Here is a 25,128-nt window from a genome sequence, read left to right on the forward strand (position 1 = left end):
AATCCTATGCAGATTAATCAGTGATGAAATGGCATACAGTTGGAAAATGACTGCTCGTAGAGTGTTCATTATAAACTATCTGCAACTGTTCCTAAAAACTTCCGCATGCTGCTATCAGAGAAGAATGTAGCAGACAGAATGCGTTTTTGTTGCTTTCAAATGTGATACAATGGTCATAGAAAACAGGAAATAAGATTCAATTGCCTTGCATGCGGAAAAATGACAGTAGGTCAAATGAATTAGGAAACTACAGAACACGAAAAATGATCGAGCATGAATTTCTGTGCATCTATTTCAAACTTATGTAGAATTATATTAAAGCATACTTGAAACAAGAGATAAATTTATTGAGAACACTTGAATGTATTCCGAGTATCAATCATTAGTTTCTCCCAATAATGATTACGAACTTTCTTTTGTTGTAGGTACGGTGGGAGTGTACCTTTTGAATGATTAATTACTGTAGATTTCATTTTGGGAATATGGGGTCTTCACATTCTTTATTCAAACGTCTTTTGTATGTACAGAGGATATCTATCCAAAAAGAAATTATATTTCTTTCAAATATTTCGATAGCATAGTGCAAATCGAATAATTTTTCCGAATGTTTTAGGAATATATACCTGTACATATAGAAAAACGTTACCTGATTTTTTTGGATTATCAAATGAAAAGATTATTTACCATAATTGTAAAATAATTTTAAACTTTAATTGTTATTTATAGGTATGTTATTGAAGTTGAAAAATGTATGTTATTAGAGAGGAACACAATAATTAAGTCTTTCAATAAAAAAGTAAATAAGTGGACTCGCATAAACCTACATTTTGATAATGATAATCTATCAATGATGTTTCATTTAAAACGAAATAATTTCTTATTAGAATCTACCGGTAAACTTACAACTTTTATAGCCATGATCGAAGTATGAAACAATTTTCTACTATGATTATTTTCAGGAATGATTGCATAAAAAATTAGTATTCTAGAATGCTTGAAACAGGTGTGAAAATATTGCACCTCGGTTCCCCTTAAGGAATTTAAGCGGATGACTGGTTTAATTATATCGAATCTAAAAAGAATTATTTATTTTTCCGAGAATTAATGTGCAAAATTCCATAAAATAATTTTTTAAACTCGTAATCATATAATTAAACAAAATTGCAATCTAGAACGATACTTAGACGAGTGTGGGACGTCAGTAACTGAAAGTGTGAATTTCTTAACTTATGAATCTTGACCCCAATCTCATTTACGAGATCTGTTCGGATAAATCTTCAAAACAGTTAGGAAGAATGCAGTTGATGCATAATACATACAGTTATAGCATCTTTACCTTTCAAGGCGTGCACTCACTAGAAAGTATGTTTTTTAAAGCACTATGAAATTTTTTGGCGGCTATAACGAAATGTAAACAATAAGTATACCGCTTAATTTCAATAGGCTATCAAAAAAACTATCACTAACCGAAAGATAGGTGAACATGCATCAAACTGTGTGAAAGAGGTTACCGCAGTAACCACTCATGAAGAACTAGGAGTTCATTTGTAGTCTGGCAGAAAATATGTTAAAGGTCATTGAGAAAGGAGATTAGCAGTGAAAAACTCAATTAGATGCAATTAATACTATCACCCGTTACAGTCGAAAAACATTCAACTTACGATTCGTTTAAAGTTGATATTACTTCAGATCAACACAATTATTTCGCCGGAAACTTTGAATACGTTTAACAGATAGTTTTTCAAAATGATAAAGCACTATTAAAACTAAAATACAATCTTAGTTCGATCTCTAGCCATGTCAACTACAATTTGGTTCGGATTCGGTACAAATGTCAAACGGGTTCGGTCAAATTTTTCACTTGCCATTTCCATTTGACATAACCCTAGCAAAAATTCAAACAACAATGTTGCCAACCATAGAAATTGAAGTATCGTGCGATTACTATTAATAAAATCGATTAATTTATGTTATGATTGAATTATTTGAAATATAAATAATTGAGAAAATAATTCATATGGCGAATTTTCTAATCACGGAACTTCTTACAATAGACATAGAACATTCAAAATCACAGAACTATTTGAAAAAGACATAGAACATCAACTTCCTCACAAATTTAAATTCAAAAATTTTTCCCCCCGAAATAAATATTGATAAGTTGTTTTCTTTCGAGCTAAAATGGATTATTTTTTTGATCAACAGGTTTCAAATGAAATATCTTTCAATTCGCAATACATATTTTCATACTGCCTCACTGTGTTTGAAAGGTATGATTAACAAATATTAAAATTTTTACTTATCTTTTTTTCAAGACGTAATTTTTCTTAGATATGAGAGCTTGTTGAGCGAGTTTGGCGATTTGAACGGACTCGTAAATTATGATATTGTACTTCGAAAAATCAACGAATGTGCTCTTGCAGTTAGAAACATCTTAGATTGTGATGATGAGACTTTTACTGTGAGAAAATACACATACAAAAATTTTAGTATCTCTATATTCATAACAATTTTCTGTTTAAGGTTACGCTATTCGAGCGAATCAACCACCTACAAGCATTTTCAGACCGTATCAATGAAAAAAGAATTAATGATTCAAAAAAAATGAATGTGCTTGCAACAATAACACCAAGAGATAACAAATCAAGGGAATCTAAAAATACTTCATCGAAATTGCTTGAAGCGGTGGAAAATACAATTGAAATTCCAAGAGTGAATGGATTTGGTAATTTGGCTGGGTTAGAAGAGATAAAAAAAGTGCTGAAAACCTTGTTCGTGTTACCCACCAAGCATCCACAACTTTTCACCAACAGAAAGATTTCCAATAAGTTATTACTCTACGGACCACCAGGAACTGGTAAAACTCTATTAGCTCATGCAATAGCAGCAGAAATTGAAGCAGCTTTCCATAATATCTCATCTAGCGATGTCCTTTCACCTCTTGTCGGAGAAAGTGAAAAGTATAAGTTAAATCTTTCGAGAAAATATTGTTATTTGATATTTTTTCAGGATGATTAAATATCTATTTCAACATGCCAGAGAGAACAATGGATATACAATTCTTTTCATAGATGAGATTGATGCTTTTTGTAGAAGGCGAAACGCTTCAGATCAGGAACACTCGAGAAGGTGATTGAAACTTTTGGTATAAACTTTTCATATACTCAATCATTTTTTTTTTTAGGTTAATCACTGAGATAATGTGTCAAATCAATAAGATTGAAGACTGTCCCAAGATATTTATAATCGGAGCTACAAACTGTCCTTGGGATTTAGATTCGGCTATATTACGCAGATTTCATAAACGCCTGTACGTACCACTACCAAACAAGAACGAAAGAGAAGAATTACTGAAATTTTACATCGATCAAACTCAAATTTCACCATTCGAAGTTTCACAATGGAGAGCACTCCTAGATAAGACAGAAGGTCTTTCATGTTCTGATTTAGCTTCACTCGTTCAAAATGCTATGGATATTCCTTTGATGGAATTACAAGAAACTAGGGTTTGGAAGAAGACTATAGACGATTATTATGAACCCGCAGACAGGGAAGATTACTGCAAGATAATTTGGAAAAGATTGGAAGATCTCCCTGAAAATTCAGTCAGAGCAAGACCTATGAAATTATCGGATCTGATTTCTGTAGCTCAAGATTATAAACCGACTGTTAGTCAAGAATTAATCTCAAAGTATGATGCTTTCAATAAAAAATAAGGTCAGATTGTTATTAATTGAATATTGTAAATTATTTAAGATTTAGATTAAATGAGTTTTTTTTCTATTAAAGTTGAAGTAAGAGAATAACTCTTTTTCTTGATATTCATTCCAAAATAATAATCGAAAAATTTCGATTGATTGTAAAAACAGAAAAATTATCTAATACAAACAGTGGCAACGCTAGAAAAATAAAAATTTCAATTGAATTTTTTGAAATAAAATAACAGTATTTGAGGTATTCGAATATATTTTGCATTTTCATAAAAATGTCACTGGAATTCATTAAAATAATCAGACTTAAATAAAAACATTACAAGTGCCAAAAACGTGCTTAAAACATTGATAAAAAAAATAGCACAATGAAACACAGCCAAAATATATTTTGAGTGAATATTCAAATTATAAACTTGGTGGTTTAAATAAAGTTGAAAAGGTGAAAATTCTTAACTTTAGGGATTATATAGGTTACATTTTTACACTTGTGTATTCTCAAGGAAATTACGATACTTGTACCGATATTTTCTAGTCAACTAATTTCAATATTTATCACATGTCCATTAATTATTTAAACAGGTATATTTCCTATTATGCAAGGTTTATTTCGAAGAACTATCTTTATGAACAAGTTTGACAAGGCATTTTCAATCTCATGGTACGTTAAATTTTTTTATTTGAATAAATTCCGATTTGATGCGAGATTCTAAAGTAGCCCAGTCAGCAAATTATAAAAATTCTTAGGTAATTTCACGTTTCTCGTTAACTCCTCTGTCGAGGTAATTTGTTGACTGAGCTAAACTGTTAACTTCCTAATCTGGTTCTGTTTAATACTTCTTTCACTGTCTATTCATCATACTTTCATTAATGCTAAAAAAAATTCCAAAAAGAAGTCTCGGTAAAAAAATTCAACCCATTACGATTGAAATATAAAATGAAATAATACCTTAGATATAATTCACTCTTAATGAATATGTAACGGTGATCTAAAAAAAATTGATACTTTTGAAGAATAAGGGATTGAAGGGATCTTCATATCGATTCGTTTATTATGGCCCTATATACCAGCTTTTATTGTTGAAATGTTTATAAAACATTGAAACTGATAATCCTAATGAAAAAAATCATATTATGCCGATCAACATAATATTATTTCAGACTTAAAAATATTGTCTGGACAATCGGAAAACATGCACATCGATGAAGAAATGGTTTTCTTGCAATTTCATGAATTATAATTTATCCTATCTTGGTCATAAACAAAAAACAGTAAATACATCACTTTGTTAATAATTCATGTAATATTTCCTTTTCTTGATTTGATGGAATGTATAAGAGATAAAATTCCATTATTTTTATCGAATACTTTGTCGAAATGTAAAGGAAAAATATTACACTCCTAAAATTGTAGTTAAATTTTCACAGCCACCTACAAAAACTGCAAATTTCAATTCACCACGTCCAAATTATTTCAACAATCCAAAAATTTTTTTTTTTATTCAAAAAAGAAATATATAAAAAATAAATATTTAAAATTTCAAAAACCGCAACTGAATGAATGTAAAACACCCAAAAATAAATAATTTAAAATTCTCATCAACAATGATAATAAAACAAACAAGAATATAAAATTAGTACGTTATTCGACATAATGGCTATTACTCATTGGTTATGTCAGAGATTTCTTTTTAATCTGTCATAAAATCTGTCAACTTATAATTATGTCAGTTAGGTTAACTTTGAAAGGAGTTGGATTTATACAACCGGTCCATTTCAATCGCCACTACATCTTTCAAGCGAAGAGGGAAATATCTTAATATTGGACCTTTGCTTTCTTGGTCAACAGTGATGATGGTCAGCAACTCTGATTTCGAGGACCAGTTACGCCAACCGAAGAAACTTAAACCTGACAATAGAGGGCACTGCACCTATATTTTAATCGCAGTGACCAGATATCGATACAGCGGCGAAGAGGGGCAACCAATCCACCGGATTGATCCTTTAGTCTCCGCCTTTTAATGTATCTAGTCACCGCCCACCGACGTTACTTTTTTGGTTATGACCAACCGAACACACCCTCCCGTCTCGTTCCTTAAAAACTACTTATACTATCCCTGTCCTGAAGGTCGTTCATCTGGGGGTTTCTGAGGGGGGCCTGAGGCTCCAAATCCGGCGCACTACCCCACTGGCCTCGACACATGATCCTGTCGTCGTACAGCGAGAACCTCGTCGTCGAATCTTTCGCCGCCTTACCTCTGGTCCGTCTCACAGATGGCGGCACGTCACCCGGAGTCTTGATCCTGCTCGAAGGGTCCTTCAGTCTGGACAGGTCCGTGGTGGAGCAGAACACCTCGTTGAAGTGCTCGATCGACTGTCTCCTGGAAATGGTTCCGCTTCCGTTCCTCGATTTCATGATCTGGGCCACGCCCGACGTGGAATTCGACGCCTCTTTGGGCGTGGCCAGCGATAGCGGCAACGTGGACGGTCTCACCGCCTCTCTCTGCTCGCCTAACAGGGTGGTAGTGACACCGTTGCGTCCGTAGCCGTTGATCAGCTTGCTGTTGAGCTTCACCTGCGTCTGCCTACGGTCTCGGCCGTCATTGTGTCTCTTGCCTATCAGAAATATGTTAATGTTAGCGAGTTGGACCGAATTATCACAAAAATAAGTAGACAGTCATTCAAGGTTGAAAAACAAAAAGACCCTAACCTCCGAAGAACTTCTTCAAGTCGTTCCATCGGAACCTCCTCGATCTACCACCATTCCTCGCCCCGCCTCTATCCTCAGCGTCGTTACGCCTCTTCGGACTACCGCGCACCGCGTTCTGGAGGTAGGGGATGGGCGTGGCCCTGTGGTTGATCTGGAACTCGAGGAAATCATTGGTCACCAGGTTCTGCGACTCGGAGTTCGCGCTAGAGTGGTGTTTGAGCGATTTGTCGATGAGCAGGTTGTCGCTGGATCCCGAGTTCAGGTTGCGCTCCAGGCAGGGGTTGCGGCCCTGGTAGGGCTGCATGGGCGTCTTGTAGGCCGCCAGCTGGTTTGAGTTCTTGCAGTTCTCTTCGGTGGGCGACAGGAGGGTCTCTATGGTCCTGACGGATACGTCGATCTGTCTTCGGTCGCGGTCGTGCAGGTGGTTGTTGTTGATTAGGGGGGTGGGGCTGGCGGGCGGGTGCATCGGGTGGAGGACACGCCCCTTGAGGTGGGGCAGCTCGAGGAGGCGTTCGACTACGCAAAGCGAGGTAAGACGAGCTTCGGCGTCCTGGAAGGAAAGTGGAATTAGTTAGACGAAGCTAAAACAAGGTTAACAAATCTATTCTATGATTGTAATACACACCTGTGAGCTCACTCATTTCTGTAAAAGTTTAATTATACCTCAAGGTATTGGAACAAATTTTAACTATGAAGAAATTTTGAAGATTCAAATTGTCGAGTCGGCTTTGAAAAGTGGAAATAGACTAATCTTCAGTTGATTTCGATTTAAAATGAATTTCCGTCAAGTAAAGACCGAATCAATTCAATAGCCAATAATTCAGTTGATTTCTCACGGCGTTCACATGATAGTTGATGGTCGTTAGTTTGGTTTGGCCCATAGAGTAATAAAAATAGATAGAGGGAGTATACGCAATTTAACATGTCCCCAACATGGTTAGATCACGTTGTCAGATTGTGAAATATTTTCAAATCCACAATTTTACTATATCGTTATGAATGTATATTATATTGAATGAAATATATTTATTTGAGTGATTCCCGATTAAATATGCAAATTTCAATATTTAGAATCCGATTTTTTCCTAATTGTCAAATTTATAATAAGTAGAATATTTATTATTTTCTGTATCTAACTGCTGAAATCCAAGGTTTGGCAACTTTTGCTCCCCTAGTGTCATCAGTTGTTTCACGTCGTTTAGCGCGCTCGAAGTTTGTTTTTTGAATTTCTGATATATTTAGGTATTTATTTCAATATATTCTGAGTTGATATGAAACGTTGATTCACTATGGGACATAAGAAATGCGTTCTTTGTGGAGAAACACGCGACTTGAGTGAAATATCGTATCACTGATATGTTTTCATTTCCGCGCGCTTCATGTCAAATTTGATAGTTCATGTTGTGCACAAAATTTGCTTAATGAAAATGACATATGCTCCCTCTATCTATGTTTATTACTCAGAGCCTTTTAGAAGGAAAAGGAAGAGGTATCTGCAATCCCTACTTTTAATAAGTCGGAACACTATTATTTCCAGATATCTTGAATACATGTAAAAATATTGCTTGATCAATTTTCGATCCAAGGTAATCTTTCAAAAAACTCGGTTGAGAATCATTCAAAGAAACGAGTGAAAAGTCATAGAATCCTACAACGTATTCACGGTTTTAAAATTTAGTCACACTGCAGTAACGCCCCTAGGGGGCGTGTACCAACAGAAACGCAGGGCGTGGCCAACAATAGCGGTACATAAAAAGATAGAGAATTGCCCACCTGATCCCAACAGTCTTCGGCCGTCTCGCAGAGAAGCCTCGCCGCCGCGGTGTCTTTCCACGATTGCGGCCACAAAGGCCTCACCTTCCTCCTGCTGACCAACGTCTGCATCTGTTCCAGACTGGGGTTCTCGCCCGCCTCCTCGTAGAAGGGCGGCGCGTAGGGGCGTGGCTCGCCGTTCTGCATGTCCACGCACCTCACGCCCAGCTCCCACAGAACCAGACCGAGGGAGTAGACGTCGATCTGTTTCAAGGCGCTCTCGCAGTCCCTGAGGTTGACAGCGCCCTCTAGCACTTCGGGCGCCATATATCTCAAGGTGCCTGCAACGTAAAGATAACTATTTATTTCGGACAAATTATATTTGCAAAGGGTGTTTTTTTTAGAGCTATAGAACTTTAAATTGCAATAAAACAACGATGGATTATTCGATTGACATGAATTTTATTCATCCGCAAGATAATCTTGTGGCATTACATTTTAAATATGATTTCTGGCATATGACAGCCACGGCTGGCTCGGATGTAGTCCAATCTGGACGTCCAATTTTCGATGGCTTTTTTCAACATTTGTGGCCGTATATCGGCAATAACACGGCGAATGTTGTCTTCCAAATGGTCGAGGGTTTGTGGCTTATCCGCATAGACCAATGACTTTACATAGCCCCACAGAAAGTAGTCTAGCGGTGTTAAACCACAAGATCTTGGAGGCCAATTCACAGGTCCAAAAACGTGAAATTAGGTGGTCACCAAACGTGTCTTTCGATGAATCGATTGTGGCACGAGCTGTGTGACATGTTGCGCCGTCTTGTTAGAACCACAGCTCCTGGACATCATGGTTGTTCAATTCAGGAATGAAAAAGTTAGTAATCATGGCTTTATACCGATCACCATTGACTGTAACGTTCTGGCCATCATCGTTTTTGAAGAACTACGGACCAATGAATCCACCAGCCCATAAAGCGCACCAAACAGTCAGTTTTCTGGATGTAACGGTGTTTCGACATATACTTGAGGATTAGCTTCACTCCAAATGCGGCAGTTTTGTTTTTTGACGTAGCCATTCTACCAGAAGTGCGCTTCATCGCTATGCAAAATAAAATGGACGTAATGCGCGATACGTATTCCGCACAGAACCATTATTTTCGAAATAAAATTGCACTATTTGTAAGCGTTGTTCAGGCGTGAGTCTATTCATGATGAATTTCCAAACTAAACTGAGATTAAATCACTTGACAGCTGTTAAATCGGTCGCCATCTTGAACAGTAATGCCAACTTAAAGTTATATACCTCGAAAAAAACACCCGTTATAAGACAATTATGAACAATGAAAATAAGTTTCCAGTTTTGAAACTTTAGACGGTAGATTCCTTACCTGCTTCTGTCAAAGACCTATTCTCAGTTCCCCTTGGAGTAACTGCCAGGCCCAGGTCGCAAATACAGCAACTTAGGTCCGTTCTAACAAGAATATTCCTGGTGTTAATATCTCGATGTGCGATGCATGGTTTGCCCAAATCGGAATGAAGGTGTGCCAAGCCCTTGGCCACGCCCAGGCTCATCTTGCCCAACGTGGGAAGATCTAAAGTGTGCTTTTTCAAGTACTCCTGAAGGCACTCCTGCTCCAGGCTCAGCAGTAGAAGATACTCAGTAGGCCCACCTGCGAAAAGGGATTTAACACATTGAACAGATCTCTTTCTGAGTCTTATTCAATTTGAACGTGTTAAGATCAATGTGTTTGAACTACTCATAGATTGAAGGATAGATTAACAGAAGAAAGAACGAAATTTGCCAGGAAGAGAAACTTATTAGAATTTGCACAATATGTTGTAGCTCATCATCAAGAAAGATTAGTAAAAAAACAAAATAAAAAATAGAATAGAAAGAGTATTTATAAACTCCAACAAAAACAATAAATATTTAAAAACTAATAAATGATCAAAATTGAAAAAAAAAGAAAAACAGAAAAAAAACTCTTTACAGAATGAAAGTCAAATAATTTTCAAGCCCTCCAATTCTGTCAACCTATTCTTATGAAGCATGGATGTCAAATTGATTCAATTACCTGGACTTATGACATATTCCCCACCACCGAAGCACTTCAGCAGGGCTGAATTTTCTCCGGATGCTTTGTACATGTCATGCTCGTTGAGGAAGTAGTTACGATGATGAGAAGGAAACATCTTGACTGCGACTTCCTGATCATCGATGACACCCCTCCAAACTGATCCATATCTCCCTTGACCTAAAAAAGGTCAAGAATTTTCAAAATTGTCATTCGTTCAGCAGTAGATAAACGATCCATATTCTTAAATGGCTAACCTTTAACTAAACATAATTGCACGAAGGATAAATTATTGACTTATTAACTGGTTTTGTTCCATTTATGTGGATCTGATAAGATAAACGCTCTCTTAAAGGGTTTGTCGGTAACTTTTTTGCTGTCAAGTTGGCAAAACTGTCACTTTGACAGATAAACCAGTCAAATGTCAGAATTGTTCCACTAACCTATGACATTTAACAGCTTCAGCTTATCCAAACTGTAGTCTGTCGAAGGAGGAAGTGGCTGCGTAGATTCCACATCCTCGAACTTCTTGCTGGATTTCCACGGTGCGAACAACCAGCAGGAGATCCATAACAAGAGAAATATGAAACAGCATACGAACGATACCAACAACCATAACCAGGTCATGTCGTGGGACTGTTTGGTTGGGTGCTTTTGGAGAAGTGGCTCTTCGCCCGGTTGGTAGATATCGGTGAAGTTTTCGTTGCACATGTTTGTCGAGCAGCAGCAGAACTTGGTGTTGTTCATCATCTTCGAAGGCTTGTAGTTGGCCGTACAGGCAGCTTTGTCGCATTCGTTAGGCTCTCCGGAAACATCCCAACAACCTGAAGAAGAAATATTTTATGTTATTTAGTTTGTATTTAGGATAAAGCATATTAGTGAGGTTGAGTGCTGATTTATTTCTGCTTGAAAAGATTCGTTGAGCAAGATATAATGAAAATATACATGAAGGGTTTTCCAATGAGAGATTTCAACTTGAATAGCTAGCTATCTGGAGAGCTGTCTCTTTTGAAGCTATAATCTTTTGTCATTTGACAAGTAAAAACTACGCCGTCACTAAAAATGGAAAGATACACGCTTCAACAACGCATTGAAATTGTTAAAATTCACTACAAAAATGGTGAAAATTTTGCGGTCACAAAACTAAACCAATTTCGTGTAGTCGTGAAGCACTTTTTTTTTAATATCAAAATGAAACCTCTTATTGGAGAGTCCTTTATTATAAAAAAGTCAGGTTATTTACACTATTTATAATACAAGAACTGTTGGATTGATTTTATAGGGTTTGAGTGGCAGAACAGAGGCTCATGGAATGCTATCTGAACTTCGCCCTGGGGTTGTTTTGCTCTTCTGTTCTTTTGTAATGAATTTAAATCAATAAAGTTCTATTATAATCTTTAGTTTCTTAGATTTGCCTTTGGCCCGAATAGTAAAAAGACAATCAAAACATTAAAAAACAATGACGAAAGCAGAATTTCTAGCAGAAAAACCTTTGTTGGGCCTTCTAGTTCTTCATTTAATTCACGAATATAATGTTAACTGGCCAATTCAATGAACATTGCTTTAGCTTCTTCCACAGTTCAGTCACAAATAATAATATAACTCCAACCGTATATTAAAAAAAAGAATTAATGTGAATCTCCCTTATCTTTTTACCATAGAGTAATAAACATAGATAGAGGGCAATTTTAAAATGTCCCCAACATAGTTAGATTATGTTGTTGGATTGTGATGTATATATTCAAATCAACAATTTTACTATATAATTATGAATGTATATTATTTTGAATGAAATGAATTTATTTGAGTGATTCCCGATTAAATATACAAAATTGAATATTTGGAATCCAATATTTTTCCTAATTGTCGAATTTCTAATAAGCAGAATATTTATTATTTTCTGTATCTACCTGCTGAAATCCAAGGTTTGGCAACTTTTGCTCTCCTAGTGTCATCCGTTGTTTCACGTCGTTTGGCGCGCTTGATGTTTGTTTTCTGAATTTCTGATATATTTAGGTATTTATTTCAATATATTTTGAGTTGATATGAAATGTTGATTCACTATGGGACATAAGAAGTGCGTTCTTTGTGGAGAAACTCGCGAATTGAGTGAAATATCGTATCACTGATATGTTTTCATTTTCGCGCGCTTCATGTCAAATTTGATAGTTCTTGTTGGGGACAAAATTTGCTTACTGAAAATGACATATGCTCTCTCTATATATGTTTATTACTCTGAGCTTTTTACCAAGTACGAGTCCTTTATTTTTAGCCTTTAAAATTAATGAATCGGGATTTTGAGCGGTAGATCAAAGCTTTATAACAACCGATTTTTGTGACGACTTGCCAAGAAGGGCTAAGAACCTATTTTTTCATTCAATTATTGAATTCTTAACATCCCAATAAGCGAACTTTAGGAAAAATTTCTTCCTTGAAACAAAAATCTAATCTCGTTCCTAACGAAAACACAACAGTACTAACAACCTTCAAATTCTTCAATTCTGAGAACGTCTTCAATGGCTCCATCAAAGAAAAAATTAAAACTCGATGTCTCAATATTTCGAGTGGTTTTTCTAGGACCTCTAAGTAGTAAAAACAATTCATTGTGGCTTCAATATACGATTAGGCCATGTGGTCCTTGCTTTTTCTCAATATCTCACATTGAAAAGATCGCCGCCAAAGCTACTTAAATCAAACGTGTCACTTAGAACAGAAGGCATCTGTTCAATGGAACTTCTTTATGACAGATAAAATTCAAAGTCGCCATTAAAAGAGATTACATCACCATAATCTGAACTGGTGAAGCGAAATTAGTATTGAATAGCAGATTTTCTGGTTTTACTAAGCTGAAACAGCTACGCAGGTATTTTAGGGGGTTTAAAAAAGTACTAATTCTCGGATAGAGATCCGGATCTACCTTGAAAAATGTTAGCTTTTCAGGTCTTCTCATTCGGGAGTTATCTTATTTACGGCCGGCCGGATATTACACAGGGTGGGCAAATAAGCGAGGTAAGCGGCTATATCTCAGGATCCACTCATCGTAGAGACTTGCGGTAAAAATTTTTACCACTAAAGTGTACAAGAAAACACACTGGAAATTGTTTTGAAGTTCATACCTCTAGCGCTAGGGGGCGTAATAGCTATCGTCGAGTAGAAAAATGAATTTTACTCGAAAATGTTTCATATAAAGTTGAAGAAAAATATCATCAATGTAATCCTTCTACAATTCTCTATCTTTTTGAATTGTCACTTTCGATTTTACGACACCAAATAAGGGTAGGTGAAAGGGAGAAATCTGACTGATTGAAGTGCCTGTAACTTCAGTTTGCCTCAACATTTTTGAGCAAATTAGATCTCGTCTGAAAGATAATACCTTGTTGATTGAGGACAAAATATACTCATGATAAATTTGTTTTTGCTGCTTTCGATAGGGGGCGCTAAGTCAAAAGTTCATTGTTTTGTTCATTTTACTCCGAAATTTCAAATGTAATGATAGGATATTTAATGGATTCGGTCCTTACTTGGCGGAAATTCATTATAAATAAAATAAAACGAAGTAATTTCCACTATATTAATATAGTGGAAATTACTTCGTTTTATTTTATTTGTAATGATAGAATGATAGGTAGAATGTAGAGATTTCCACATACAAAAAAGTTTGTTGAATTCCAAGTTTTTGAGAAAACTGTGATAAAGTATATTCTTTCAGGAGAATTGTTTTACTTGGAAATTCATCCATCAAGATTTATTTTATAATATTGTGTTCTCAGAATAAATAAGATGCCTAAAAAACTGGTATGATCATTGATTAGATTTTATTCAAAACAGTTCAGCATTGACAAAATTTCCATTTCCTTCAATAGGTGGCGCTAAAGAATGAAATCGCCATGAAATGACATCGAAATTTGACGTGAGCGCCATAGAAGGCGATGCGGAAATAAACTGAAACATCGACAATCTCCTTCAAATCAAAGAGCGATTACAATAGTCAACATTCTAATCTTTAAACTTTTTCAAGAGTGAGTGGGTTCACCAGTATTTCTGGACATCTTAAGAACGATCCTCGCATGAGCCTTCATTGCGTTATTTTACAACCATATAAACAATCTCATTATCTCACCTTGTCCCATGATGATACTCTCATTCCCATTATTTGTCTCTTGCCACAACGTAAAACAATAATTGCACTTCAACTGCGTAGTCTCCGAAGTAATATTATCCCATTTTCCATCATCCCTGATCAAATTCACCGTACCCACACTGGTGGCACACAAAATATCTTCATCAGACCTGGCCAGTTGCAGGTAGAAAAACAAAAGTGCCAAGGGCAGCCCTTGCTTAGCCATGTCCATGGAGTTTAATCAACTCATTTCCTAGAAAACATATTTTCATTATTATTAGGTCGGGAATGTAAATCCTGCATTATTAAACAAGGAAATAATAACACAATGTACGATAGCAGAATGAAAATAAAGACATTAAGCAGATAAGGATTTCATTGCAGGAATTCTTGATAATGATGCAATTCAATTTGATTTTGATGGATCCTTTGCGTGGAAAAATTTATATAGAATAACAAATTCAATAAGTTAATTTTTTCAGGACATATTTTTCTTCATAATATAATGGGAAAGTTGAATTACAACTTTCCTGTTAAAAAGAGTACTTTTTTTTCAAATAATCGTTCACAAAAATTAAGATAAACACGGTTTTAGCGTGGAACCAAAACAGATAAATATCAACGACCCCAGAACCGACACATGTGGAACACCCAAAGAGTTAGAATAATCGCAAGATAAGTTGCCCCAATTCTTAGTTAGTTTTCAAATCTTTATGTCAATATTGGTGTCCTAAGGTTAATAAAGTGTTTGAATTGTTGTTATCTTATTTATACTATATTTCTTCTTAGTTCCTTAACTTAAATCTAAAACTGAAACAATATTTGACCCATATGATAGTTTTATGATTTTTGCCAGTGTAGAATCATAACAAAATTTTGGATAATTCACTTTTGTCTTAAACATTGCAAAAAAAAAATAGTGGACTTTTAGAAGTGAAGCAGCAGTCGATTTCCTCTTGTAATATTCTCTAAATATTGTATGCTACTTAATAACCAAACTACCTTATGTTAAATGAAAATTCAAACCATAACAACCCTTTAGAAAATCAAACAAAACAGCAATTCAGAATCACAGACATAATAAACAAAAGTAAATAATCTTTCAAGTGGTTATCAGAGGAATGGCAAATACATTGGACCTTATAATTGGATCAAATTCCAACAATGATCTAATATATGGTGTACTTCAAATAAATCATCTTATCTAAACACAAATCTGAGACCTTGAAATATGTAACTGCAGTAAGGTACTACAGGAATGACAACATTGAACATTTCAAAATTATATTGAATTTTTGTTTAAGAAAGTTTCATATTGGTATAAGCTTGATTAATAAATAGAATTTTTTTTAACAATTAAAAGATGATTTTTGCAACTACAATAAAATACTAGTTGTCGATCAACCAGTATCAAAATTGTTTCGAATCAAAAAATACATATCAAATCTTGACAATAAATTCAATATTTCAGTAAAATGTCAGGTTAAATTTGAGGCACTGATTATCAAAAAATGTGCCAAGTACTTGTTACTTGCTTTTTTGGGGCCCTCACACATGTTATTCTCAGTTTTATTTCAATTATTTTAAACGAGTACAGGGAAAATAATGAAGAAGAAACTCAGGGCACAACCAATTCGAAGTGTGAGGTTTAGGTAAGAGATCTCAGTCTTCGAAGGAATTTTTGAACTATTGTAATGTCGATAGTTTTTTTCAGGAATAAATCATTTTCAAGACATCAAAATACAACTGTATATTGAATTGGAAAAAAAGGAAAACGGATTATTCAGAGATATCTATCATGTTAATGTATACATTTCAAAATATTTGTTATTTATGACCGACTATGTTGAGAAGGTGGGTGGCTGATAAATTGAAACAAATAACAGAAGGTTCTTTATATTCACAGCCAACATAACTCACCTTGTATTAAATCCCAAGTATCTCTATTATTCCAATGAATCGTTTTTAGATTGTTTTAGTAATCTAAGGGGTCAACATTGAGAAAATTGTCCAAACGGTTATGTTTGATGTTTGTTTATAATAATGCTGCTAACCTACAAGATCCCACTAAACATATCCACTGAGAAACTAACATCTACACCATACATGTTATTAACTGATAATGATCGAATTGATCACTGTCTGAGTGGATGGCATTCCCTTCAACTTGAACTTCATACAGTTGGGATTTCATGTTGACTCTTCATTTTTTTGTAACTATTGCACTTCAATTGAAATTGTCAATCTCAATGAAATTCTCGTTTATTTATCATTCAGTTCGTCCTAAACATTTTCTCCATCCTTCTCTTATAAGATGCATTCCGCTATACGATAAAGATAGAGAATGCCTACCGCCATAGGGCAAAAATAAAAAGTATCAATGTTCGTCTGACAGGCGCCGCCATTACGGTACTTGGACAATTTTTTCGAAATGAACAGGGCCGTATTCGCCTTTTTTCTAAACAAATGTTATTTTTTAAGTATTACCAGTACAAAATTTGACTCAATTTATTTTGAGAGCATGAATAGATTTTCTCTATGGAAATGTCATTGCAAATGAGGGGAATTTAAAGCAACATTCAATTTTAACCTCAAACTAGATTACTATAGGGTATGGTCCATATATCGCCGAGCGATTACTAGTGGTTTTTCAGGTAACCTGCTTCGTATTTACGGACCGCTTGACACTTGTCAACTAAATTTTTCATTGACAGCATTTTGGAGGTTGTAATTATAAATGGTTGATCTCTTTTAATTTGTAAATGATTAATAGTTCTTAATGGTTCTGAAGGGTACTTTTTCATAATTAAAATAATGAAGTTTTTGAGTGTTAGATGTCATGGAAAATATTCATAAACAATATTCTGAAAATTAAAATGACAACTGCCAACCGGAGTGGGCGTGGCTTAGAATATAGATATTAATGTTCTAAGAGGCGTGGTTACTGAACCTAACCAGAATAAAAGTACGGTTGCTATGGTGACACAACTCACCAAAGTTTGAGGAAATAGTCACCGGTTTTTGAGGAATTTGATATAAATGCTTTCCTATATGGCACTTGATTGTTTATACTTCCAAATGACATAACTGAGGCCACGTTGCGAAAATCACCTTTTGGAAGTCCATTTGCACTTATTCCTTTTTTTTTAGAAAATTTATGCGAATTGAAAATATTTACTTTTTATGTGCCTGAGCTTAAGATAACGATCTATTTGCTTCGAAGGACAAAAAACCCACCCAAATCTAGTTTGTAAATGAAGGTTTTGATTATTAGTTCGTGAAGTGAAATATTGAGCCCTGTTGTACCATTTTCATCATTTTTATTGAATATAATATTACAATAACTATACAAAACAAGGAATAATAACAAGACAATTTTATAAAAATAATAAAGCTCTGTAAATTTTTTCATAAATCAATTCATTTCAATAAATGTCTATCAAAACGGATCTCTTGTCGTAGTACTCCATCGAAAATAGCCTCAGGTTCAACGATAATGATATTTGATTGTTGTTTCAATAGTTTCTTGTATTTATCCTTTTGATCTGGCGATGCAACCACGACAAAATTATCAACTCCTTTTGGAGTTCTTGCAACAATTTTTCCTCCACAACTTTCAATGGCTCCTGTGGAAATAAATGTTCATTATCTCGAATTTAAATAATAAATCAATTTAACAATCAAAATTTGATTGGATTAGATTTGTGAATTTCTTGACAAGTTATAGTTAACTAAAGAAGAAGAATTCAATGTCAAATATTCTATACACAAATAGCAGAATCCACAGAAATATTTATTTACAAATAATGTTTTGGTTTAATTTATTTATGGTTTTACCTTTTAATACATCTTGGGCACTCGTTACCAATAATTGGAATGTATATCCTTCGAATAATTTTGTTTCTGAACTTCGTTCTAAAGACGTCTTTAGAGAGAAGTTCCATTTCTTTTCTGCTTCTTTATCCACCAAAATGAAGTCCCAAGGGTCTAAAAAATAAAGAGAATCAACCAATTCAATTGCAACATTCCAATACAAATACAGACCTAAGAAATTATTTTCCTTTTTAGATTGCTGCACCCATGCCTCGGAACATATGGGTTTGCCCAATCCTACAGCCGATAACAATTTCATAGTCCTCTTTACAAATTTAGTGATTAAAACTGTACAAGTATCGACAGAATCAACTACACTTCCACCTGAAAATTAAACAGAAAGACATTGAAGGCGAATGTTTACATAATTTTGTTTCAACACTTACCTAGTTGTTTAATTTGAGATTCCAACTGAGGACTTTCCATCATTGTGAAAACCACCTTAGGTTTCAGTTTTCTCTTGGACCTCTGAAAATCATTCAAAATTAAGAATATGTAGAGTATCATTTAGTGATTTTTACATTGACAATGTTGGTTGGCAGAACTGTTTTCTGTATAACAAATTTGACAGTTGAATCCGTGAAAGGTGACAGTACCAACATATAATAATGAAATATAACTATGAAATCTGTGTGAAACTGGGATATTCCCGCATGATTTTATTCTACAGAATAAATGGCAGAATGAATGGATTTGAGAATAGTTATTTATAATACAAGTGCAGAAGGCTTTCATATTCTTCCACGAGTTTTTGAATGAACGAGAGGTAGACAGAGCCTTCTGTACGAGAATTATACATTATTTTCTCTAATTCATTGCATTTTTATTGAAATCAATGAAGTATTTCCATAAATATCATTTAGTGATTTTTGCATTGAAAAATGTTGGTTGGCAGAACTGATTTCTTTAAGGCAAATTGATGAATTGACAGATAAAGCCGTGGCGGAAAGTTCGGAGTACCAACATATAATAATAAAATATAACCATGAAAACTGTGCGTTTCTGATATATTCACGCACGATTTTGTTCTACAAGATGTGGAAGAATGAATGGAATAACCACAGAATTAGAGAAAAGAGTATTATCTTATCTTATGAGATTATAGCTGAGAGAAATTGTAAACTTACATTGGGGGTATCTTGTAAATCAATTCTTTTACTGCAGGATGGGGTTGTCTCTAAAACTCTCCTAATTTTCAGTGGTGTTGTCACTTGAATTGTAGCCCCTCTTTTTGATGTACGGGATGGGGTCATTGGCTTATCCAAATCATCATTCAATTTTTTAAAACTTTTTGTTTTCACAGTTTTATAATCTCCTTCGTTATCGAGGGATTCTTCAGATTTCAAAACTTTCTTTGTCTTCACTGATTCTCTTTCCTCTACCTGATGATTTTTACCTCTACTTGATAATTTTCGCTCATCTGCATCTGTTTTTCTCTTTCTATTTTTAACTTCTGTATCTGTTTTTTCATTATCAGATGTTTCACCAGATTCTTCAATTGATTTTAAAACGTTCCTAGTCTTCATTGATTCTTTTTCCTCTATTTCATAACCATACTCAGGGGGATATATTTTAGAGGTTCTTGTTCTAGATGATTTTCGCTCTTCTGTATCTGTTTTTTTGTTTTTATAAATATCTTCTGTTTCTGTTTTTCCATAATCATCTTGATTAGATTTACTAGCTTTACTTTTTGCTCTTGTTTCGTTCTTCTCTTTTTCACCGGTAATAGCGTCATTAGTTTTAGTTCTTGTCCTAAATGATTTTTCCTCATTTGTATTTGAATCTTCTTTCTTGCTTGTATATTCATTTTTAATTGATTCAATAATTTCTTCAGTTAACTTCTTTTTAATCCTGGAGCTTCTGTTTCTACTAGGAGTTGCAGGTCTTTCAGTTACCGTACTTTGTAGTTTAATCATTTCATTTGATTCTTTTTCAATTTTCGTTGATATTTTATTTTTTATATTTTGTTCACTTGGTCCAGAAGACGTAGTTGGTTCATTTTCTTCATCGGAAGAGTTGGAAGCTTCACTAATTTTTCTTTTTCTTCTAGTTGCTCTAAGAGTAATTTTGGAATTTTCAATAACATCAGACGGTTTTCTCTTTCTGGCATTTCTTACACTTTTTGTTGTTTTGTTTTCTTCTTCTGATATTTTTTTATCACTTGGAACATAAACCATCGAGACCCTAGACTTAGGGCAACTCACAGTTACTTCTTCACAATTTTTGTGTCTTCCTGATCTTCTAATCTTGAATGATTCAGCTTCAAGCAGCGCAAAACTCTGTTCCAAGCCTATTTGGGATATTTTTTTCGATTTAATAGCGGTGTTTTCTTCGTTTTCATTTGTTGTTTTGTCTTTTTCTGGTGACCAATTTTTTTTCAATAATTCTTCGGTATCTTGAGTATCCTTTCCAAGAATATCAACCAATGGATTGGCAGGTCTGACAAATTTATCTTCCGGTAAATTACTTATCTGACTTGCGAATATGACTTCCAACTGACTTTCTACCGATTTACCCAAAACATTTTCCTCTCCAACTTCGATTTCCTTGGAAGTTTTCGGTGAATTCAGCACTTTTTGAGTGGCCAGAATTGCCTCCAAGTCTTTATCTTCTGTTGGCAACTTATCATCTATAATTTCTTTTTTTTTAACGATATCTTGTATTTTATCCAAGCTGTCTTCTGCAGGTACTATTCTCTGAGTTGCAAACATATTTTCTAACTCAGATTCCAAACCTTTGCTGGGAGAATCGTTTGTATCCATAACTTGAGTAGCGAATATGTCTTCGTAATCAGGTTTGTCATTTTCATTGTTTGTGTCAACTTCATTAGCTTCTTCATATTCTTTTAGTTTTTGTGTTGGTACTTGATAAAACTCATTGCTAGAAAGTCTTAATTCGTTTTTCTCGGAAACTTGATTTGTTTCTTCATTTTCTTTTAGTTTTTGTGTTGATAACTGATAAAACCCATTGCCTGAAAGCCTTGATTGGTTTTTCTCAGCAATTTCATCTACACTCAACTTTTGTGTGGATTGCTGATAAAAATCATCTACTACAGTTTTGTTGGAACTACCGTCCATCTTTTGTGTTGATAGCATATAAATTTCGTCATCTGGTATACTCTCTTCCTTATTATGCTTGGCTTTTTTGGGAGCTTCTTGAGTGGGTTGTAGAAAAACGTGGTCATCAACAGAATTGTTTAATTTCGAACTATTATCTTCGCATATATTCTGAGTTTTTGCTTGATAAATATCTTCGTTCAAATCCAGAGTAATATCTACAGATTTAGTGACACCTAACGTTGATTTTTTGAAGGTGAACTTTTTTTGATTATGATCTTGAGAATTTTTCTTTTCACTCTGAGAAGTTGCTTTATTAATTTGAGAATCGCCTTGAGATGAATTTTTCTGTGATGTGTTATCTTCTTCCATTAACTGGGTCAATCCTAATTTGAAACTATTTTCAGAATTATCGAATTTAGAGGTTTGCGACGTTGGCTTAGAATCTTGGGTGGACGGTATAAAATCGGAATCATCTAATGATTCGTTATAAGCCATTGATAGCCTGCTGATACTTGGATTTGTTACTGTTTTTTCTGGGTCCTCTGGTTTTTCCAAATTTTTGACATCATCTTCCAAAGCACTCTCTTCCAAGATCATACCAACTGATTCATTGTTTTTATTACTTTCACTATTCTTCAGACTATTAGTTATATTTAAATTTTTTTCATTATCCGAATCAGAGCAAGTTGATACAACTCTTACCTGTGATTTTTTGGATTTTGTCTCTTCTTTATCTGTTTCTGAATCAGAATCTGAAATAACATTGTTTCTCCTCTTTTTCCTGAGAATTTTCTTCTTATTCTTTGTAATATCTTCTTCTAAATCATCGGTATCAGAATCATTATCTGCCTTGGAATTATTAGAAGATAATTTTATTGTTTTATTATCAGGAGGTTTCTTCACCTCTTCTTCACTTTCTGTTTCTGAACCGTCTTCTATCTGTACGGAACCCTTATCGATATCCGTTTCAGAACCATCACACTCATTATTTTTCAGTATATTAGGACTGATTTTTTCTTTCTCTTCGTATATTTTTACTATTTCAGAATCTAGGAATTTTTGTGTAGGTGGTATTCTCTGCATGGTCAGAAAATCTACAGAATCATTACTACCTTCTTCGTTCAGATCAGATTCTTGAGATTCAAAAACATTAGTGGATTTCCCAAGGGGCCTTATTATATGAGATTCACTTTCCTCCGAGTGAGTATTTTCAGATTTACTTGACGAGGTACCGGGAAGCAACTCAGATTCTTGCTTATCTTCCCTTAAATCCTCAAATGTTGAATCTTGCGATTCAAATATATTGACCGATTTTTTCAAAGGCCTTATAATATCAGATTCACTATCCTCCGAGTCGGAATTTTCAATTTTTTTTGTACCAGGATTGCTTTCAGATTTTTGAATATCTTCCCTTAAATCCTCGAATGTTGAGTCTTGGGATTCAAAAATATTAACAGATTTTTTCATAGGTCTTATGACATCAGAATCACTATCTTCTAGTGAAGTTTCCAAGGTAAGTATGTCTTTAGTGGCTAATTGAGATGGTCTTGTTTCCAAATTTGATGCTGTAGAGTTCTTACAGCTATTTTCTGTTTTCTCTTCGACTTCTGGCAATTTTTCAGGACATTCTTTATGAATATCATTAAGTATAATTACTTCATTTAATGCTTGATCTCTGATAATCCCACCAGTTTTATCTTCATGTGAATCTAGTAATGTAATATGTGAAGTTTCTCCCTTTGATAAGCTGTTATGTTCTTTAGTTTCATTTTCATTGATTTCAAGAACAATAACTTGTGTTTCAGCTTCATGCTCATCTAAGACTGAATTAAATAAAGCATCATTGTTTTCTTCTTCGTCACTTATTGGAACTGAATATTCTCCATTAATCTCATGATCCATAATGATAACTTGGGTTTCTTCCTCATGTGGATCAAAACTTGGTATGTTACAAGTATTGATATTTGATTCTCCCTCCTTTTGAGGAGCTGTTATAGTTATATTTTCAGTGTTCACTACTTGTGTAGGTTCTTCATGTGCTTCTATATAAGAATTTTCCAATTTATCTGCCATTTCTGCCAATTCTTGAGTAGATATAAGACTCTTTACATCTGATGTTTTGTTAAGCTGATTGATAGAAACAGTATTATCCATTATTTGAGTATCATTTCTATAAAAAGTCTGTGTGAAATTTTGGGTGTTCTCAGATATAATTGAAAAGTTGTCTTGTTGGGTATTATTTGAAGTACACTGAAAAAAGTCATGTCATAAAGATAATTTTTCATTCATTATATCACATACCTTTGAGTAGGTACCCTCAATATCTGCAAATTTGATTCGGGCCCCATTTTCCAAGCGATAAAGCTCTAACGGGACCAATTTACTGCTATTCAGAAATGTACCATTTGAAGACTTCAAGTCACTGATAAAATGAAGATCATCATCAACTAAAATTATTATGGCATGTTGCTGACTTACACCCTGAAAAAGTATAGATTCAAGTACATTTTTTAACTCAGAGTGAAATGTACACATACCAAACTTTTAATATTTACAACAGCTTCTCTATTTCTTCCAATAGGATTGACCCCGCCATATATTGTATAGATTTTTCCATTGATATTGAATTTTCCACCCTATAAAACAAGGTAGAATAAGTTTTCTCAAAAAGGAATACAGGAATTAATTTATTTACCACACTTTTGCGTGTTTGATCCATTCCAATAAATTACGTTTTAATTCAAACGATCAAAATGTACCAATAAAATTATGTTTTGCAGATTATTATGTTTCAATCAGTAAATAAAACGCTTTGTACATATTTCAGATTATATGGAAAATATTTCGAATAAAGAGCAATAAAGAATCCTTTTGATGTAATGTTTAAATTATTAAAATTTTATTATTTTCATAATTCGACAAATATTCGAATTCAGTTTTGGCTCTGACAGATTGTAATTTCTATGAATTTACGTTTTGATTTACTGAGCATCGAGGAAAATTTGATTTATTAAATTATTAGGTCATAATTGTTTCCGTTAATAAATATATTAATTTTGATGGCTAGCATGAGGAGAATTCAAAAATCCTTCAATAAAAATTAAAATAAAGATAGAAATCAGCATTAATCTGATTACATACACCGCCCCCTCACGGACTTACGGAAAACTAAGATAAATTATGGTTTCCTTTACATCTGGTGGGGGCAAAAGGATCCCAATCAAGATATATCTTGGTTTTCTATATATCCGATAGGGGACGTATGGAATAGGCCCAAAAATGTTCGACAGACAGACAGACGGAAAACTCAACTATCTCTAAATCATCAAAAGCTATAGCATAACAAATGCCAAACATATTTTCCATTGAATTTAAGTACTTTTCGAGCAGATTTTTATGGTAGCTTCCTATGTATTTCGAATATTTCATCAATCCTTCCAGATTTGAAACGCAAAAAAATAAGTGAATTTCAAATAATAAATAAATAATTTGGATTTCGTATCAATGTTTCATCTTTCGCCATAACGCCATAATAGTTAATTTCTCACTTTCTCAGTTACAAAAAGAGCAGTTGGCTTCTATTTCTATTGTTCAAAATGACAACACTGGGTGTCGGCAGGCTAGGACCTTTGGAACAAAAGAATCACGCGCCCACAACGTGAACATCACGTGGTGGATCCCTTGGATAACACCAACAGAGATAATGACTGACGATATTAGAAACCCTAACCTAAAATGAGGGATAATGTAGCGTCACTATTATTGTTACAATTTTATTATAACGCCTCCTATGTTATTTTTTATGGAAAAAATTGATAACACAA

At 34.3% G+C, this 25,128-nt stretch overlaps 3 protein-coding genes and 1 long non-coding RNA gene across 5 annotated transcripts; 2 read left to right on the plus strand and 2 right to left on the minus strand.

Moving 5' to 3' along the window:
• Nucleotides 1–1,858: 1,858 nt before the first annotated feature.
• LOC123688626 (vacuolar protein sorting-associated protein 4-like) lies at nucleotides 1,859–3,806 on the plus strand. The gene is made up of 5 exons (XM_045627231.1): nucleotides 1,859–2,270; nucleotides 2,332–2,461; nucleotides 2,524–2,960; nucleotides 3,010–3,129; nucleotides 3,185–3,806. The coding sequence occupies exons 1-5, from the start codon at nucleotides 2,182–2,184 to the stop codon at nucleotides 3,714–3,716; spliced, it is 1,308 nt and encodes a 435-aa protein (XP_045483187.1). The 5' UTR covers nucleotides 1,859–2,181; the 3' UTR covers nucleotides 3,717–3,806.
• Nucleotides 3,807–3,952: 146 nt separating this feature from the next.
• Nucleotides 3,953–16,697, minus strand: LOC123688627 (bone morphogenetic protein receptor type-2). Of its 2 annotated transcripts, none has more exons than XM_045627233.1 (8): nucleotides 16,293–16,697; nucleotides 14,373–14,625; nucleotides 10,696–11,076; nucleotides 10,253–10,432; nucleotides 9,566–9,847; nucleotides 8,194–8,513; nucleotides 6,421–6,970; nucleotides 3,953–6,326 (listed from the first exon to the last, which is right to left on the minus strand). In XM_045627233.1, exons 2-8 carry the CDS (start codon nucleotides 14,602–14,604, stop codon nucleotides 5,806–5,808), a joined length of 2,466 nt encoding a protein of 821 aa, XP_045483189.1. In that variant the 5' UTR covers nucleotides 14,605–14,625; nucleotides 16,293–16,697; the 3' UTR covers nucleotides 3,953–5,805. The 2 variants fall into 2 exon arrangements, with proteins under 2 accessions (XP_045483189.1, XP_045483188.1); XM_045627232.1 differs by lacking the exon at nucleotides 16,293–16,697 and adding an exon at nucleotides 15,375–15,511.
• On the plus strand, nucleotides 15,641–16,257 carry LOC123688628. Its single transcript, XR_006750073.1, has 2 exons — nucleotides 15,641–16,024; nucleotides 16,087–16,257. It is a non-coding gene; the product is annotated as an uncharacterized LOC123688628 (long non-coding RNA).
• A 983-nt stretch (nucleotides 16,698–17,680) lies between the features above and the next one.
• LOC123688629 (titin homolog) lies at nucleotides 17,681–24,260 on the minus strand. The gene is made up of 8 exons (XM_045627234.1): nucleotides 24,000–24,260; nucleotides 23,842–23,940; nucleotides 23,606–23,785; nucleotides 19,373–23,554; nucleotides 18,632–18,713; nucleotides 18,417–18,569; nucleotides 18,210–18,359; nucleotides 17,681–17,998 (listed from the first exon to the last, which is right to left on the minus strand). Exons 1-8 carry the CDS (start codon nucleotides 24,021–24,023, stop codon nucleotides 17,793–17,795), a joined length of 5,076 nt encoding a protein of 1,691 aa, XP_045483190.1. The 5' UTR covers nucleotides 24,024–24,260; the 3' UTR covers nucleotides 17,681–17,792.
• Between the last annotated feature and the right edge of the window lie 868 nt (nucleotides 24,261–25,128).

This window comes from Harmonia axyridis, chromosome 1 (assembly GCF_914767665.1).
Source record: "Harmonia axyridis chromosome 1, icHarAxyr1.1, whole genome shotgun sequence".
NCBI lineage: Eukaryota > Metazoa > Arthropoda > Insecta > Coleoptera > Coccinellidae > Harmonia > Harmonia axyridis.